General features: G+C 38.5%; 1 protein-coding gene across 1 annotated transcript in view; it reads right to left on the bottom strand.

Moving 5' to 3' along the window:
* Positions 1-18,719, bottom strand: part of prkcea (protein kinase C, epsilon a) — a 43,706-nt gene that overhangs the window by 7,157 nt on the left and 17,830 nt on the right. The window contains exons 2-9 of the mRNA XM_046068591.1: positions 10,970-11,033; positions 4,711-4,876; positions 4,573-4,607; positions 3,448-3,536; positions 3,020-3,149; positions 2,157-2,299; positions 1,455-1,557; positions 641-846 (exon numbers count right to left, since the gene is read on the bottom strand). Of these exons, the coding sequence (XP_045924547.1) occupies positions 641-846; positions 1,455-1,557; positions 2,157-2,299; positions 3,020-3,149; positions 3,448-3,536; positions 4,573-4,607; positions 4,711-4,876; positions 10,970-11,033 (936 nt within the window). The remainder of the gene's footprint in view (positions 1-640; positions 847-1,454; positions 1,558-2,156; positions 2,300-3,019; positions 3,150-3,447; positions 3,537-4,572; positions 4,608-4,710; positions 4,877-10,969; positions 11,034-18,719) is intronic.

Genomic DNA, 18,719 nt, shown 5'->3' with positions numbered 1-18,719 from the left:
GCATCAATTACTGATTTTTTTATGAGCTGTAATTACAACAAACATAGAGTTTATTGGGCCAATTGTTCCCTATATACACATCCAGCAGACACAACAAAACATTTAATTCCTTTTTTAGCCATTTGGCCGAAGTAAATTCAATATTCAATATTCTTATGCTCTGTTTCAGTCTCCACTTTATTCTCCTATTTAGCAGCTAAATGTTCACCAGCCCCCACGACCCTGTACGGAGGATAAGCGGTGGACGATGGACGGACAGATGGATGTTCACCAGCTCCTGGCTAACTCTGTCAGCTGTCTGATGCTGTTCAGATAGTGTCAGTTTTTTAAAGCGTTTTGGCTGAAAAGAATACTAATAAGAGTGGTGAGAGTGAACTAAAAAAGTAAAGTTGCGACCATAAAATCAAAACAATGAGCTGAAAGACGCTAAAACACTGTAGGGCTGAGAGGGAAACTGCACACAGCTGCTGCCACCTGTTCTGGTCCCTGAAATTCCCCAACATCTCCTGATAATTCAGCAGTTATGAATAATGTGAACTCTGGCTAACGGCGTGTTAAAATAAAATAACTGTTCTTAGGAAAATAATGAGCGGTAAATAAATAAACATCCCCCACAAACGCCTCCTCTGTGTCGTCGCACCTTGCCGAAGCTCCCTTTGCCGAGAACCTTGATGAAGTTGAAGTCCTTGAGGGTCCTCCTTTGGATCTGTCCGTTCTCCCTGCCCGCTGAGGAAGACGAGGAGGAAGAGGAGGTGGTGGAGGAGGCTGACGAGGAGGAGGAGGTGTGTTGGGGTCCCTGTTGGTCGAGTGACAGTGCGTCCTGCAGGCGTTCTAACCCTGCCAAGTCTGTGGGTGTCAACGGAAAAGCAGATCAGACATCAGTGAAAACAGGCTGAATGTCAGCGTTCAGCTTGTTATGCTAGTTTTTAGAAATATTGCTCATCATTTGCTGCTGATTACTTTTCAATAAACCTTTAAAAATGATGATCACACCTCTGTTAAAACCTGGGATGACTCAGTTACAGTATCACTGACCAGGGGTGATAAAATAACAGCAGTGACCGGTGTTGTTGTTATCGTTTGGCTCAATAAAACAAAAATGGGAATCTTTCCACAATGAGAAAGTTAACTTTTATTTCTCAGCTTGCAAAGTGTGAGAGGATGATGACTAACTGTGACAACCAAATGGAGGTGGGCGGTGAGGGATAATTCTTAGATAACTCAAGATTAATCTTATATATACAGCAACAATAACACATTTAACAACTTATTTTTTAAAAGGAGCAATAATATTATTACTGAAATGGAAATGCTACCTCTTACTGGTAAAATTAACACGTTAAAACCACATGCCGCTAAGAACACATCTCAAAGGGCTTTGAAATATCCGCCTGTTTGTGTCAAATCTGATTTTTCTAATGGTGTGTTTGTGTGTGTGATGTGTTCAGTGTTACCCTGCTGTGAGGGGGAGGTGGGGACAGCTGGCTGGCTGAAGCTGTTGTCTTCAGCCTGAGAGAGCTCAGGAGGAGACTGGGGAGGGTCCTGCCCTGGAGTCAACTGGAGAGAGAGAGAGACAACATGACCGTTCCTTTGGGCTGCCCTCTGAAAATTGTGGAATCATAAGTCAGGGAGTTGAATCTCAGTTTCTCAGCTGAAGCATGTGACTTTATTATTTCCTGTCCATTAATGTCTGCAGAAATACACAGAATGAAATCCCGGGCAAGACAAATATCTTGCGTTGTCTGAATAATTTCTCAAAAAAGGTTTAAAGCACTTTGAGCATCCTAAAAAGTTAGAAGAGAAGATGATAAAATCACTTGTCTATACAGTAAATGTATCAATCTAATGTATGTAATCTACCACCAGCAGCCAGTTAGCTTAGCGTAGCAGCTAGCCTGGCTCTCTTCTAAGGTAACAAAATCCGCTGACCATCAACCGCCTGGCAACCTCACAGTGTTGACAAGACTCCAGGAAGGAACACTTTGGCTTTTGTCCAGATTAAACAAACACTATATAACATGTTAATTAGTGAGTTTTAGAGGTTCTGGTAGGTGATTTTGTTACCTTTAAACAGAGCCAGGTTAGCTGTTTTCCCCCTGTTTCCAGTCTTTATGAGGGAATAAATGTGCGGTGCCACAGTCAGAGTGACTCATTACCTTCCTCCTGCGCTGCGCGGTGTTGGAGATCTTGTCGGGTGTGACTCCCAGGTCAGACAGGACCTTAGCAATCCCTCGGGCGTCCACACCACAGTTAGGAGCTACATTGGTCTCACAGCGTCTGTGCACATTCATCTTGCACACTACATAACAAACAAAGAAACACACGGAAACGGTTCAGGTTAAACACAGAAAGGCGTTCTGACTCAAACATGGGAATTTTATTTAATGTTACGCTGGAAGGTCACAGGTGTGATCAATAGCAAACAGGTGTCCATCAATACACAGGTAGTATTTTAGGCACCATGGTGCCACTTATTGAAAGATAAGAAATAACTGGGCTAATACGGCAGACATCATCTTGGGATGCGACAACAACATTTTATAGAACTACCGTTATTAATGAATATTTTCTGCCGTATCTCAGTCCACAACTATTACAAAAATATCTCTTTTTTTTTTTTTTTCTTTTTTTAACTGAGAAAAGCATCAAATTTAAGAAGTTGCAGGTTCCTGGAATCAGCAAATATTTCACATTTTGATTGATTCATAAACTAATATATTCAAATAATTATCAAAATTATATAAAATGTTAATATACCTACAGATATTCATGTACACACGTGGCAGATTATTTTCAAATTACCTTTCTCAAAATGTTTTTTAAAATCCTTGTGTGTTGAGATTTACCGTCTAACAGCAGTATTGAAAATGTCCTCTTTAATTTTTATATTTACAGCCTTTGACTTAAATAAATATATGCATGTATTGTTTAGGCTTCAACAAAGTAGCAAAACGTGAGCACCTTCAAATGCATCGATGTGCGCTCCCAGTGTAAAAATCCCCAGTGCACATGAACTCACCTTTGCACTGCAGGCCCTGCCTCATGAGGCCCCACAGCAGGGAGCCACAGTGGTCACAGAAGGTGGGGACCTTGTAGTTGTGGATGCTGAACTTATGGGGCATGTTAACACTGAACCGCTGTGAACCCACCTACAGAGGGAGACACACACAGAAACAAACACACGCACAGTTTTACAAAGAGGTCACCGTCGCATTATTGGAGGAATAATGCATGTGGCTCAAGTGCTAGTACACAGTGTACACATGTTAACACAGATTTTTTTCACTAAAAGCCTGAATGGTAAGTTATATTCAGTGTTTTCTGCACGATTCAGTGTGTTTTCACGTCTTTATGTGAGTAAGATATGTAACAGTTTATTAATAAATAATAAATGTTCTACCACCATACTCTATGTGTTCTTGGGTGTTTGCATGTCACTGAGTGTACCTCATCAGGCGTGTCCTCCTGCTTCTTCATCCCGGCACACTTGGTGATGATGAGCTCATGGCAGCGCTTGTGGACGACACACGTACACACTGGAAGCACAGCAACATCAAACAAAGTTTACATGACAATTAGTTTCAATTTGATTAGCAGAGGGACATCAAATATGTGATGTTATTACCAACGTTATCCCCAGTTAAGATACCCCGGAAGAATAAAAGTGATAAAAGTTCTCCAGTGATTCTGAAAGTAATGCATCAATTCGATACACTGATTAAATATCTATGCCAGGACTTGTCTTATTAAAGGGGGTATCGGCTGAATGTGACCCACATTAAAAAGTCAATATAAAAATGTAAGAAAGCAATTTTCTAAAACTTCTGAAACAGTATAATTAAAATCTACAAAAGCCTACAAAGAGTGTTGACATTTCCACTTAAGTGTTGTGTATTCACATCCTCACATACGTATAGAAAGAATTAGTACTACACAGTGAGGTATATAGAGTTTAAAGTGAACTGAATTATTAATATTTTTATATCATTGCATTAATAATAGCCATAACTAAGGAAGCACAGCCCACTCGCCAGAGAAAACATTAATATTGGAAGCTTTAGTAAAACCTGGATTACTTTCAATGCCACTGTTTTCAAATTAATTATTTCTAACATATCTAGCAGGGACAACTACCATGTGGTTAAAATGGGATTAAGATAACTCAATGTTTACAAAGGAGGGGCAGGGTTTGGTGAAATACAATCTAAAGTTCTTGAGTTGGCACCTATTTTATCTTCCATCAAAACAATCACAAGGTAAACAGTCAACCAATATGACTGTAACTCCCTGCGAGTCTGGGCAACAATAAAGTACCTCAACAGGTCAGTCCAGATGGATTTTTAGGATGTTTACATCCACAGAAGAAAAAGCAACAAAGATTTTTTTTATACTACTTTGTATTCTCGTGTTGATGTAATGCACTTCATCTATGGCTCTGGGTGAAGGTGGCTTGAGACCAAATCACTGCTGTCATTCAGCACCATGTAATCCCTCCTGTGTTCTCATGCTTAAATAATACATCATGTGCAATGTTATTTGAGAAATTGGAATCCGCCAGAAAAAAGTACTCACCCTGACACTGGTATCCCTGCTTCCCCAGCACGCCCCTATCAGATCACACACAGAGGAGTCAGCATTTCAGCCAGCTTGGTTTAACGAAATGTTAACAGCAGGTAAGTTAGGTCAGACAGATCTGTGTGTGTTGCCTACCAGATAAAATCTCTGCAATGTGAGCAGTAGGTTGGTTGTCTCAAGTAGGTGGCCATGAATTTGTGTCCATTGACTTGATGGACGCGTCTTCGGACGGCGCCCTGTCGCCGGCGAGGACCAATCCTCTCTCGAAACACTCGCTCTTCATTCTCATTGGTTCCCGAGGCTGTTGAGTGAACAGACACAACTTCATCAACAAAAATAAATCTGCAAAGAGGTAATTACAGAACTTTTGTGTGTTTCTGAGCCAGTTTAGAAGAGTATTAACAATCACAGTGCTCCGTATGTTTTCTTACACACATCGATTGTACTTCCTGAGACGGTTTGAACAAATAAGGATCATTTGCATCATGTTGCTTGAGATGTTTAATCATTCAACGGCCTCTCATCCCCCCCTGCCTTTTTCTCACAAACACCCCACACCTACCAGAGGCCTATGCATACGTACGTGTGCATGCTATTTATACTTTCATGTGTGGGCACTAAAACGAAGGACAGCATATTAAAGTACTCCTCCTCAGCGAACACCATCCAACCAGCCGTTCCCTTCCTCTCTGCATCTCCCCGGAAACATAAATGCTTTCCGAGGGTAACCTTAAGACAAGAGAACCACCTCCACTCTCACTCCCACACACACTCCTTCTCTCTGTGCTCCTGTCCTAGTTTGCCTTTCTTTCTCTCTCCCTCCATCCCTCTCCTGGGTGCGTTATAGATGTGGTTACTGCTGAGCCTCTTCAGAGTTCGATTACAGACAGGTTGTCTAGGGACTCTGTGCGTGTGTGTGTGTGTGTGTGTGTGTGTGTGAAAGTAGGAGTGTATGTGAGCGAAAGTGTGTGTTTTGTGTTTCTGTCTATTTGTGTGTGATGGTGGTGTTGGTGTGTGTGTGTGTGTGTGAGAGAGGTGGGGGGGGGGGGAGAGGGGTGTCAGCTTAACAGGCCATTATTGGGATCACTTTGTTTTACATAATACATCATCCATCTGTCCAGGACACACATACACACAGGCATGCTGACAAGGAGGAGTGATGAGGCATGATAACAGTTAAGAGTGATAGTCGTGGAGACAGACGTGCGTTGTGCCGAATGACCAACTAGGAGATGGACGTCCAATAAACACACACATACTAGACAGATGGAAGATTCAGTTTTGACACAAACATGTAGGAGACCAGCAGTGAAAAGCTGTACTACAGATGGTGATATAAACAAACATGACATAAAAAATTACTAACAATACAACCATGGCAACAATCCATCTGCTTCTCATATAATGATTACTACATTTTTCTGATAAAACACAATCAGCAAAAACGAAAGAAAGACATTGCTGAAGGAAGATAATGTGGCAGTTGATCTGTTTGTGCAATACTCAATTACAACACTTAGAGGAAATGAAGTTGAAGCTGACGTGACAGTTGAAGTATCTCCTTAAATGTTGAGTAAGACTGTAGATACATTTGTGAATTAAACTTTCAAGATTGAATACAATGGCTGCATTTACGTATGAAAGTGTGAAAGTGTGCACATTCTTTGGAGCTTTTGAAATGGCAACAATCACTGATATTGAAGCACTTAGGGGAATTGAAGTTGTAGCTAGTCAAACCACTGAAAGAAGTTGAAGTGGATCCTCCAATGTTAAATAAGGCTGTAGAAACATGTGTGCAACAATTTATTAAGATTGAATAAAATAAAACTAAAAAAACTAGAAACACTTAGAGGAGTTATAGCTGAAGGTAAACCACTGAAAGAATGCTGAAAATGTTAAATACAGTAGATACATTTTCACAATTATATATTAGGACGGAATTAAAAAAAGTAGAAGCTAGAAAAGACAAAAACTCTCTCAAGTAAATTTGTCAGGTGTATGCTTTCACTGAAAAATTGCTGTGAGAAGGTTCCACTAAGATTTAAATACTTGTGTCTTGTTTTGAGTTACAGTAACAACATTGAACCTTGTGCACTATTGGTGTCTAGATTTAAATGTTGTTGTAGAAGTACAACATTAATGAATGAAATCAACAAATTACACTAAAAACACAACTAAAACATCCATCCATCGTCAACCACTTATCCTGTGTGCAGGGTCGAGAAGGGGCAATCCCAGCTGATCAGGCGAAAGGCGGGGTACATGCTGGACAGGTCGCCAGTCCAACGTAGGGCCACATATATACGAACAACCAGTCACACTGACACCTAAGGACAATCTAGAGTAACCAATTATCCTTGCCTGCATGTCTTTGGACAGTGGAAGGAAGTCGGAGCACCCCGAGAGAACCCATGCTGACATGGGGTTAACTTACTTACTGTGAGGTGACAGTGCTAACCACTGCACCACCATCTAACCCACAAGAAAAAACAACTAAAACTAAAACGTTTCATGGTTAAACTTTTCATAACTGATGTTTGGCAAGTTCATTTCTAGCACGCAGATACATCAAGTATTGAGGATTGTTCTGTTGATTTTTGGTTTGTTTGTGACTGCATTAACACGGATGATATTTTCTCCAACATCCTTGCTACTTACTTATCACAAAGTCACTTTGACAAACAGTGCTTTTGCTTTTGCTGTCACTCATTAAGACACAATCATTGAGTTATTCATCCTCCATCACGGGAGGATGAATACTGAATACTGGCAGCTCATTTCTCTTACATAAATGTGTTAGACAAGACAGACTCGTGTCACATTATGTGAATAAAGCTATAAAGGAGTATTCATATGGTAAATAGCAGGGATTGTACAAGCGTCACGTAGCTAAATACATGATAGAATCTAGCAGCAATGCTTGCTAAATCTAAAAGCATGTGGAAGAAAGAGTGGTTTTAGAAATGACATCCATCTATCAGTCCCACCCAGGCAGTCTTCTTGAAGACAACAGAATTAAACTGACAGAAATGCAAAATGACATTAGATGGTATTTATAAATCTGAAGCAGAAGGGGCCTGTGGTATAAAGGTGGCTTTCTTGTAAGCTTATGAAATAGCATGCCAAACTCAATACTATAGAGCAACTGGACACGATTTCAAACTTTTGTCATACACTTGTAAACTTCTTTAAAGATTAAAAAAATGTTTCTTATTTTTAATAATTTTCTTTATTTTAATTAATTTTTTTCTATTTTGTAGCTGTACTGCTTTCAAGTCTGCAAAGAACTTTGTAAACTAGTTTTTGAAAAACAATTACATCACATTTATCTGACGCTTTTATCCAAAGCAACTGCTATACATGTCAGAGGTCACACGCCTCCGGAGCAACTAAGGGTTTAGTGTTAGTTGCAGGGACACAATGGTGGATGGGTCACAGTGGGGGATTGAACCTGGGTCTCTCACACCAAAGGCAGTCATCTTAACCATTGTGCCATCACCACCCCCTGACATTCAATAATTAAATAAATTAAACATACTAGAATTGCTGTTGTTATTATTATTATTATATAAAAAAAAAGCTTTTCCAAAAATGTTGCTCTGGTCATTTTAAGCACGCAATCGTGAAGGTTAGATTTTTAGCTTTAGGAATGTGGAAATATATGTGTTTAAAAGAAACAGAAAAGGATAAAGAAAGAGAGAGCAGGGAATCCAGACACAGAGAGGGAGAGACTGCAGATGGATTAGGTCAGATTATTGTTATTTGCTTCCTGAGACCAACAGATGCATAAGGAGAGGAGAGGAGAAAGAGGAAAGAGAAGCCAGTCCTTCCTCTGAAGCTGCAGAGAACAGATTGCACTAGGGGAAAAAAAAATAAATCTGCTAAAAATACCACCTCTTCCTCTAGTTCTCACCCTCCATCTCTCCATCCCTTACTGCTCTCCAGCCTTCCTATCGGCACACACACACACACCATTTGTTTTTATCATCATACATTAACATGACAAGCACTCAAGCCGGCTGAACTCAGGGAATAAGTTCAGGAGTGGGCAGAGAGTGGGTCGTGGGGTCACAACAGAGTGTCCAATCATCGATGAAGAAGGCAAGACACAAACGCCTGAGTCTGCATATGTGTGTATGTGTAGTAATCTGTGGCTCAATCTTACCTACTATTTTAAGAATCTACTCCCTCTCTCTTCACTTTCTCCTGCTCTCTTTATCAGTCTTAACATAGAGAAACTATACTCACACACACACATAAATAAATATATAAATAATTATACATATATATATATAAATATATGTATATATCTACAGTTTATGGTATATATATATATATATATGTATGTGTGTGTGTGTGTGTGCACACTTTCACTGGTAGGCAGATAACTGTTTCTATTTATAACCAGGTGTGAAGATACACAGGTGCAGGTGAAAATTGCTCTTATCAGGCAGCAATGTCAGTGAGTTTATGTGTGTGGAGAGGCTAATTGAGAGCAATATCCTGGATGTATTCATTTTTAATCAATACTAACAAATACAGGAGGAAGGAAATAGAGAACTGGGGCCTTTCCAAAACTGCTTGCTCCTCGCTCTTCCTATCTACTTCTACTTCCACTCCGTTTCCGCGTTAATGCGGAGGGTCCGCTACATTGAGTGCCATCCGAAACCAACAAGGGCGGCGTGGTAGTGGGTTTGTTAAATCCTCCAACGCCGAGTGAGCACCGATGCTGGCTTGTTGAAGGTGTGTAACACCCTTTGCTGGACGATGGGGGACCTTTCTTTCAAATGTGAGTTCCATGTGACTTCGCTGGTTAACATGTAGGATTTTTAAATTCAGAAACTACATTAACATTTCATATCACCATTCACAGGTTAACAACGTAGCCCAAAGGTTATACTGTGTTTAATAAAAAAAAAAGTTCTTGTCTGATAGACAATAACACTGTTGTTTTCAGTGAATCATATTCATCTCATGCGAAAATCTTCAGCCAAAACAAAATAGCCTACATTAAACGAGAATAATAGACCATGGCACAACTAGATACACAGGAGGATCACGTAACAAGCAACAAAGGCATTAAAGAAAAATAGATAAGAAAAATAGTTAAGTTTTTATACATTTTAACAGATTGTAATTCTTCAGACTATATAATGCTTCAATATGTTTGATTTATTTTGAAATGTTGTATTTGTGAATGTAATATTTTTCATATAAGATAAGGCCTAAAGAGGTTCAAATATATAGGCTTTTCTTTTACAATGAATATCAATCTTTTCATAAAAAAATAGGTTGGCCGCTGTATGTATACCCTACGCGGGTTAGAGGGCTCAATTTGGCTGTGAGTGTGACTCAGACCAGAGTTCACTCCGTGACGGAGTGGAAGTGGCGAGAGTCTAGTTTTGGAAAGGCCCCAAGAGAGAAAAGGGGTAAGCTTCATGCTTGGCCTTTTTTCTTTTTACAGTAATCTTTCTATAGCACTCTCTTCAATGCAGTAACCTGGCAGTGAAGACGAATCTACAGTGTATAATATTAAACCTGCAATAACTGATGTTTTGACCACTTCGGGGCCGTAGAACAAGATGTAAAGACAATATTAATCTTCTATAATTTACATACCAACAGTTACAGAATAATATCATGATGGTATTTCAGTCCACCTGGCAAATATCCATATATACATAAAGTCAAATAGCCAGTCTCTTTTTGCTCTGTTTTTGGTCTCCACCAACTCCTGAAGGAAATGTCTACCTATTAAGCTGCTAAATGCTCCACTATGTTCACCAGCTAGTTGCTGACTGCGTCTTTCTGCTGTAAAAAACAAAATGTATCAGATTTTTTTTTTGATATTATTCAGTACTTGTTGATAGCCTTTCCCACCTGCATAATGCTTCCATTTGTCATGCAGTCCTGTCAAATAATATAACGCATCTCCTGCTACTTTCATGACAGAGATAAATAATGTGTATAATAAATAACTGATTAATCATCACCAGTTTTGTGAGATATACCGCTATTTCCTTTTTTAAAACCGTTTCTCCTCAAATTTCTGACAGAAACTCCAGGTAAATATGATTAGTTTGTCTGGAATCTGATGGATCTTAATGGTGAACTGAGCATTTTCCAAACCTGAAATAAAGTTATATGAAATTGTAATGAAGTTCATGATATCAGTAGCTGATATGCTAGAAGAAGGACAACCCACACGGCTTATTAGCTTTAAATAGTTGCACCTTTCCAGACTCATTACCGCAGGCTTTGCGCATGCCGTTGCTGAACTTTCCACCAGAACATACCACCGTCCTGAAGCTAGAGGCCTGTGTGTATGCATGTGTGTTTTGATGTGTGAATTATTTCCTTTCACTAGTAAAACAGTGTGTTGTGGTGGTTTTACCCTCAGTGGAAGATCCGGACAGATCAATGACCACGTATACCTTGCCCTCTGGCTCCAAGTCAATCTGCACAGACAAAGAAGAGAGAAACAGAGAGTAAATCAGTGAGAAATAACACAGCTGAACAGTGAGCACAGCAGGGGGGCTTTCCTCCAGCACAAACAAACACACCAGTGCACATGGAAGAGGTCATTATCTTTATAACCATTATACTCCTCCCCATTACTCGCATCATTATCAGCATTAATATCACTATCTTTAACAATATTTTCATTCTATCCTCCACATCATCACCGTAGACCCCGTTTACTACTGAAATTAACATACTATCTGTATCTGATAAGTTATCTGGACAAAGATTCAACTTGCAGGGCGCATCTTTTTTGTAAGAATGACAGTATATACCGTGCGAAGGTAGAAATGTGTCCACTGGTAGAGATTTGGCAATACCATTTCCACCCCAGGAGCTATCCCTTAGTGTCTCTGCTATATATTCTGGGCAGGCCAGGTAGCAAATCAGAGCTGGATTAAGGCAAGGTAACATGACTGGGGCAGCAGGCTGCTGCTTACCACATTCTCATGTGACGTAAAGCTACAGTTGGTGGCAGTAATGCACCTGGAAGCTGGTTTACCAACCGCCAGATCAAGAGAGTGACAAGAAAACATGGAGGAGGAGAGTTAAATTGTAAATACAGAGCAGGAGGAGTTGTTTTAGTTTGTATGGAAGTTCCTAATCAAAGAAGAAAATAATCAACTACAATGAAGCATCGTACAGTATGGTTATTTTAAACCATTTCTTAATTGAATTTACAGAACAATTACTGTATTGTTATATATATATACACACACACCATTACCTTGATATAAAATTACATATTATAGAAGATTTTGGTCATATCACCCAACCCTAGAATATGGTCTGGCTGATCAGATCACATTTTGATTGTAATTCTTTTTGCATGCATTTACATCTGAATGAACATGTTTTCTCTTATCAGGGTAAAGTACAGAGATACACATTGAATGTTAATAGCCGATATAAATGGGGTCACAGACACCAGTATAATAACCACCACTACCGCCACTGCTAATATCACTATCATCCCCATCCTTAGAGCTGAAATGATTAGTCAGTTAATCAATTATTCAATCGACAGACTTTAGTTACCGAAGAATTGTTAAGTTACTTTTCAGTTTAATTTCAGCTTGTCAATAGTGTGTATTTATTTATGTTATATGTTAGTAAACTGAATGTCTTCGGGTCTTGGACTGATGGTCGTCACCTTTAAGAAATGTTTTGCTATTTTCTCACACTTTACTGACCAAAGGATTAATCTATTAATTGATAATGATCATTTTTAAAACCATTTATGCCATTCTTTGTTGCCTTTTTTGCCAGTCATCACCTTCATCAGCATCAGTGTATTGTCATTATCATCATCATTGTCCTCAACATCATCATCACAGACATCAGTGTAATCAAATCCATCATCATCATCATCATTATGCTGTTATATCATGGCTTGATTATAACTGATATTTGCTTTATTGTTAGTTTTAACTTGACTGCATCATTGCTGCACAGAATCACCACTTGTTCAATTTCACCTGTTACCTGTTTTTGTTCACTTCTATGTGGCAAAACCATATTAAATTGGATACAAAGACGGCATAGCAATGTTTGAATTGGACCAAAAAAGTAAGTAAAAGTACTCAAAACCAGTATAGCATTCACATTCATGGTTTGGAAGTCACACTTATTATAAGTTATAAGGGTACAAGATAACAGTATGGAACACAAAATATGAGTTCATCTGCACCAAGAAAATGTACTCCTGATATGTGCCAGGCTCTGTAAACACCATTTAGGGATAGAGTATGTTGGAGGTGCAACCAGAAAAAAAGCTGTCATCCAGCAGTGATGTATTTTTTTTAGCAGAAAAAAAGGCCAGTTGATACCCATAATAACTACGTCATGTACACCTATATTCATTAGACTCTAGGCTGTCTGAGAAGCAGGAGCAATCAAACTACAAAGGGCACCAGTTGCATGCAGTGGGCCACCAGCACACATTCGTGATGCAATTATGGTCAAACACTTCCAAACCCTTTTCTAGTATGTCGGGCAGTGTATATAGTACCACACAATGTTTTCTCCACTGGAGGACACTGCATCCTGTTTCTCTGCTGGAAAAAGCACCTTCGATGGAACTTTATCATATTTTATCTACCACGTAGGCATCAAAGAGGGCACTTTTGCTGCATTTTTTTCCAACATGTGGGCACCAGCACCACCAGTGAGTGGCAGTACTGAAAAAACAGCTCGACAGAAATTAATCAGTAACTATTTTGATAATACTTTAATCATTTAAGTCAGGGGGTCGGGACCTGCTCCCATGGGGGTCGCAAGAATGCTACTATAGACACAAAAAGTTTTAAAAAATAACTAAACGGACTATAATTGTGAATTAAATCACTTTGGGTGGACACTGTAAATATTTTGCACTGTTTAATCCACTAACAGCTATAAAACGCCAAAGAAGAGATAACAAAAAAAGGCAACGTTAAGCTAGCTACCTAACGTTGATTCCACTGAGTAGGATGGAGGTGTATGGGGGGGTCGCAAAATATTTTCACCCTCAAAAAGGGTTTGGACTGCCAAAAAGGTTAAGGCCAGTGACTTTCCAAATTTGAAAATTGGTTGTTTGTCATCTTCTTCCGTTAGTAGTAAAATAACAAATTTTGGACTTTGGGTTTGAGAAATCAAGACATTTGATGACCCTGACCTATAGACAATTTTTCACTGACCTGTACATGTGCATTTTTAACTGTTTTCTGATGTTTTATAGACCAAACAATTAATCGACTAATAGAGAAAATAACTGGCAGATGAATCAATAAATAAAATTATCGTAGTTGCAGCCATACCATTTCAATCGTTTGGAAAATAAAAAAACACATTGGCCCTGTGACACCAAAAAGGACAAACTGAGGTTGAAGGCATTAACTTAAGTAAAAGCACTGACCTTTACGGCTTCCAGATGTCCAATTTTAAAAGTGGAATAGGATTAAGTCAATATAACTGATGAAGCCACAGGTGAGCAATAATGTATTCATCCACGTATCTAGTGTATGTTGCAATTAGGTAACAGGTAAGTTAATTGCTGCTCCCGGGTAGAGAACATTGACCACCCAGTGTGGGCAGGAGAAGATCATTTTCATACAGAGATTAATATGGTGTAACATTAACTTGCTGTATATTATATTATTATCCTATTTTTTTATTATTAACCACAGTAGCAATAAACGTTTAAGGCTGCACACTACATATACTAAATATATAAAATATTCTATTGGCATGTTCATTCAAATCCTTCATCAACAGTAATATCAGCTTCTTTGACAAAATATTCTTGTTCTGCTCGTGGAGTCTCATCCAAACCTATCCAGATCTACAAGGCCTAAGTTAGTTCTGACTTTTGTGAGGCAAGTGCATTACTGCACTGCATCTTACTACTATAATTTCCCATAGAGGTTATTTAGTTTTCTTAATCACTATACTGTAATTACAGCTTCAATTACAAGTTATAATGGGCTCTGTGTGTGTGAGCAGGTGTCATTAAAATTGAGCTAGTTATTTATGGGAACTTCATATTCACATAGAACAGAAAGAAATGTTCCTGCTCAAATGAGTCTAGATAAGCAAACATACGATCTGCATACGCACTGACTTATTCAATAATGACATCATCCCCCTACACTATACACGCAGTTACAGAGATTAGAGAACGTGCACAGAGAGCGCTAGAAAGACAGACAACACAGGAAGAGACAGTGCAAGAGAGAGTGAGAAAGAGAGGTTTAAATCCTTAGTTAAGCTCTGGGACAGCAGCAGATCCTCTTATGCAACAATCAGACACACATGCAGGCAGCAACACACACATACATGTCCATCGCTGCACATGAGGCATAAAGAAACACACACTGCATACATCTCATGTAGAAACAGCAGCAAAGATCTCAGTCGGATCATATGGAACCTCTAAAATTACCGATGTTAATCAGATGAGTACACCATTGGTAAAAACCTGCAGGTGAAGAAAAACTACATTGCATTAAGAAATTACACAAATTTACAGAAAAGATGTTTTGTTGGTGTTTAGGCATTTGTTATGCTGAAGGTCCCTTAAAAATATCAATGACTGATCGAAAAACTGTCAAAAGAAAAACCAGCATGCAATTCCAAATAATCTCTTATTTGTTATATATAAGAGAATATACAGATATATATATATACATGTATGTATTTATGCGTATATACATATATATGCATTTATGTGTCGTTGAAAAGATGCCTTACAAATATAGTAATTTTTACCATTATTATTGCATCAGCTTTGAATTTTTTTAATGTTAATTAATGTCAAGTTTTTGTATTTTTATATTGAGTCAAATTATAAGTGTAACTATGTCTGTTATTTCATGCATATTGTTTTGTGTCTTATGTTATTGTATGTCTTTTGTCAGGACCCCCTCGTAAACGAGATGGTATATCTCAAGGGGTTTTATCCTGAAAATAAATTTGTTTAAGTGGATGTGAAATGATCAGTCAATTAATTGATTGAAAGAAAAATAATCAACTACTATGCAACTATTTGTATAATAATAAATAAAGTTTTCGAGCAATAACAGTGAGAAAATGCCAAACGTTCTCTGGTCCCACCTCTCAAACAAGAGGATTTGCTACCTGCCTTTGTCATATTGTAAACTGAAAATCTTTTGGTTGGGATGAACAAAACAAGACTCTGGGAAGTTGTGATGGCCATTATTAGGGGTTTTTATACTAAATTATTAATTGAAAAAATAATCGGCAGATTAATCGATAATGAAAATAATCATTAGTTGCAGCCCTAGGGTCCAGGAATCTATCTGAAGCTAAATACAATAAAATATACAGAAAGTGTGATACATATGAGTGTGCATCCTTTTGTTGCATTTAAAACATAACAACTGCATTGTGACCTATAAACGCCATTGGATTCTTGATGTCTACCCTTGAAAATGACGTGCTAATCCCCAAATGTAACCTCTTGCATAACAGCGCATCTCGGCGGGGATTTCAGCTGAAAGATGGAGAGTGATTTGGAACAGAGTGGATACAAATGGACAGCACCATCATTGATTTAAAGCTCGAGTCCTGAGGTGGCATGCCAGCCAAAAAACAGCACTGTTCTCACATTAGCAGTTACTGGCCACTTGGGCTGTGAGGTGGCTTCAAGCTTGTTATTCCTCTGTAAATCAATAAGAACTACTACTACACATGTATGGGTTTTTGGAGATGAATTAGACAATGCCTAAAATAAACACAGGCTTTCAATGTTTCTTCTGAATTTTATTTTTAGCAGGACTAAAATCATTTTACTGCATTTACACTAAAATTTAATATTAAAACAAACCATGAAAAACATGACTTAGTACATTATTTTCCATAGATTACATACGTAACGAAACCTAGAATAATCAGTTTGATTCATACTGATGATGATTTGCTTACTTCAGAAAATTTGTTCAGAATCGTACTAAATAGAGTATTTTTGGGGCCGATCACTGATCTCACGATTGCTGAAAGCAGTATCAGCCGATACCGATCACCAAATACTGGGTCTATTTGAAGCCTGTTATTCATCATGTAGTATTATACAGTATACTGTATATTTATTTAATTAGTCCTAAAAACAATGTATGAAGTATTAAAATTAACAGATGATAAAGTATCATGAAATGACAAATGTTTATTTTATTGCCAGGAAACATGGGCAACAAACTCCATTGTCTTAGAGACTTAAACGGTAGCAGGCTTTGCCTGGTTACTGTGAACATCTTATAGCTTAACAAATATAGCTTTCCTATGGAATAAACTACAAACACAAGCAAACAGCATCTTTATAAATTTACTTCAACTATAAAAACTGCAACAAAAAAGGCTGTAGCCAAAATATTTAGGAGATAAAGGAGCACAGGCATCCTGAGTCGATGATAAACTCCGAAATAGCGGCTTTTTGTTCTGGAAAGCTCAGGCAGGTTCTGTGGGCTTTAGGGGGTAGAGAGAGGAGCAGAGAGAGGGAGAGTGGGCTACAGAGAGGAGTCATAACTGTTATCAAAGAGATTTAAAAATACGGGACATGTAAATAAATAAAAGTACAATGTTAATTCCATATTATACTGTTATTATATTGTTATTATTACTTATACTTACTATATTCATTATAATTTCATATGGTTTACAGGCTATAGGCCTTATATCATTTCAGTGGGATGTTTTTTATTTCATCCTTGTGCAAGAAGCACAGTCTACATCTTTTACATAGGTCTATTGCCACCAGCTTTACCAGAGGAGAGAGTAGTAAACACTTTAAATACGATCAGCAGGTTTTTATTTGATTTTATAAATGTTAAAGATATGGGAGATTTACAGGGAAACATTTAAACAGGAGGATACCGAGTGAGAACGGAAAAATGGAAAACGGGAGGGTTGACATGAGAGGAGTAGAGAGAGGAGTGGGGTAATGTCAGGCTACATCCACACTACGGTTTTCAAACAGTTTTATAACGAATACTATCTTCTCCATCCACAGCAGCGTTTTAGCTGAAAACACACATCTAGTGGCCGTTCAGGTACACTGGGCATGCGAGAGCCGGTGTAAACATGAAGCAGATGGTCTACTCAGCAGTTGCAGAACATTTGTAGAAAGAAGAAAGTAATACAGACGAAGAACCACACCAGGTATTTGTTTTGCATTGACCGACAACAAAGTGGAACTGTTATTGAGAGCAACACGGGAGTACAGAGACTGTGAACAGACTGTGAGTCGTCGCAAAGTAAATACATAGACATGCACAGTAGGCTAACTGTAAACTGTTATTTACACAGTACATATATTTTAATAAAAATACTGAAACTAAAACTCTGTCAGTAGCATCGTCTTTTGCTTTGCATGACTGATAAGACCGAATCAAAAGCCAAAGCCAATGAGTGTCTATTAAATTCCGGTTGCGGGCGGAGTGCGTGTGAGAGAAGCACGACCGTGACAGTTTCACATGATTGCTCCTGCTTGTTGCTCCACTTGTCTGATTGCTGCTCAACTTTCATTGTAAATGATTGACTGGGCGCACCAATCATTTCCTGTCTGACTTTGGTGCTAGCTAGCTTTGAAAACTGCTCAGACCGCGTGAAACCATTTTAGCTGCCCTTGAAAATTTGTCTGGCGTATATGCTTTACAGTGGGGGAAATAAGTATTTGACCCCTTGCTGATTTTGCAGGTTTGCCCACTTACAAAGAATGCAACAATCTACAATTTTAATCATATGTACATTCTAACAGTGAAAGACAGAATCCCAAAGAAAATTCCAGAAAATCACATCATATGAATTTATAAAAATTGATAACAATCTGATGAGGAAAAACAAGTATATGACCCCCTGGACAAACAGCAAGTATTCTGGCTCCTACAAGCCAGTTAGTCTTTCTTTAAGACACAGCCCCAATCCCAACCAATTATCTACATCAAATACACCTGCCTCACCTCGTTACCTGTATAAAAGACACCTGTCAACACCCAAACAACCAGCATCCAACATCACCACCATGGGCAAGACCAAAGAGCTTTCTACGAACGTCAGGGACAAGATTGTTGATCTGCACAAGGCTGGGATGGGCTACAAGAGAATCGGAAAGCAACTTGGAGAGAAAA

The sequence above is a fragment of the Micropterus dolomieu genome, linkage group LG14 (assembly GCF_021292245.1).
Source record: "Micropterus dolomieu isolate WLL.071019.BEF.003 ecotype Adirondacks linkage group LG14, ASM2129224v1, whole genome shotgun sequence".
Taxonomy (NCBI): domain Eukaryota; kingdom Metazoa; phylum Chordata; class Actinopteri; order Centrarchiformes; family Centrarchidae; genus Micropterus; species Micropterus dolomieu.
This window is presented reverse-complemented; position numbering and strand designations above follow the sequence as displayed.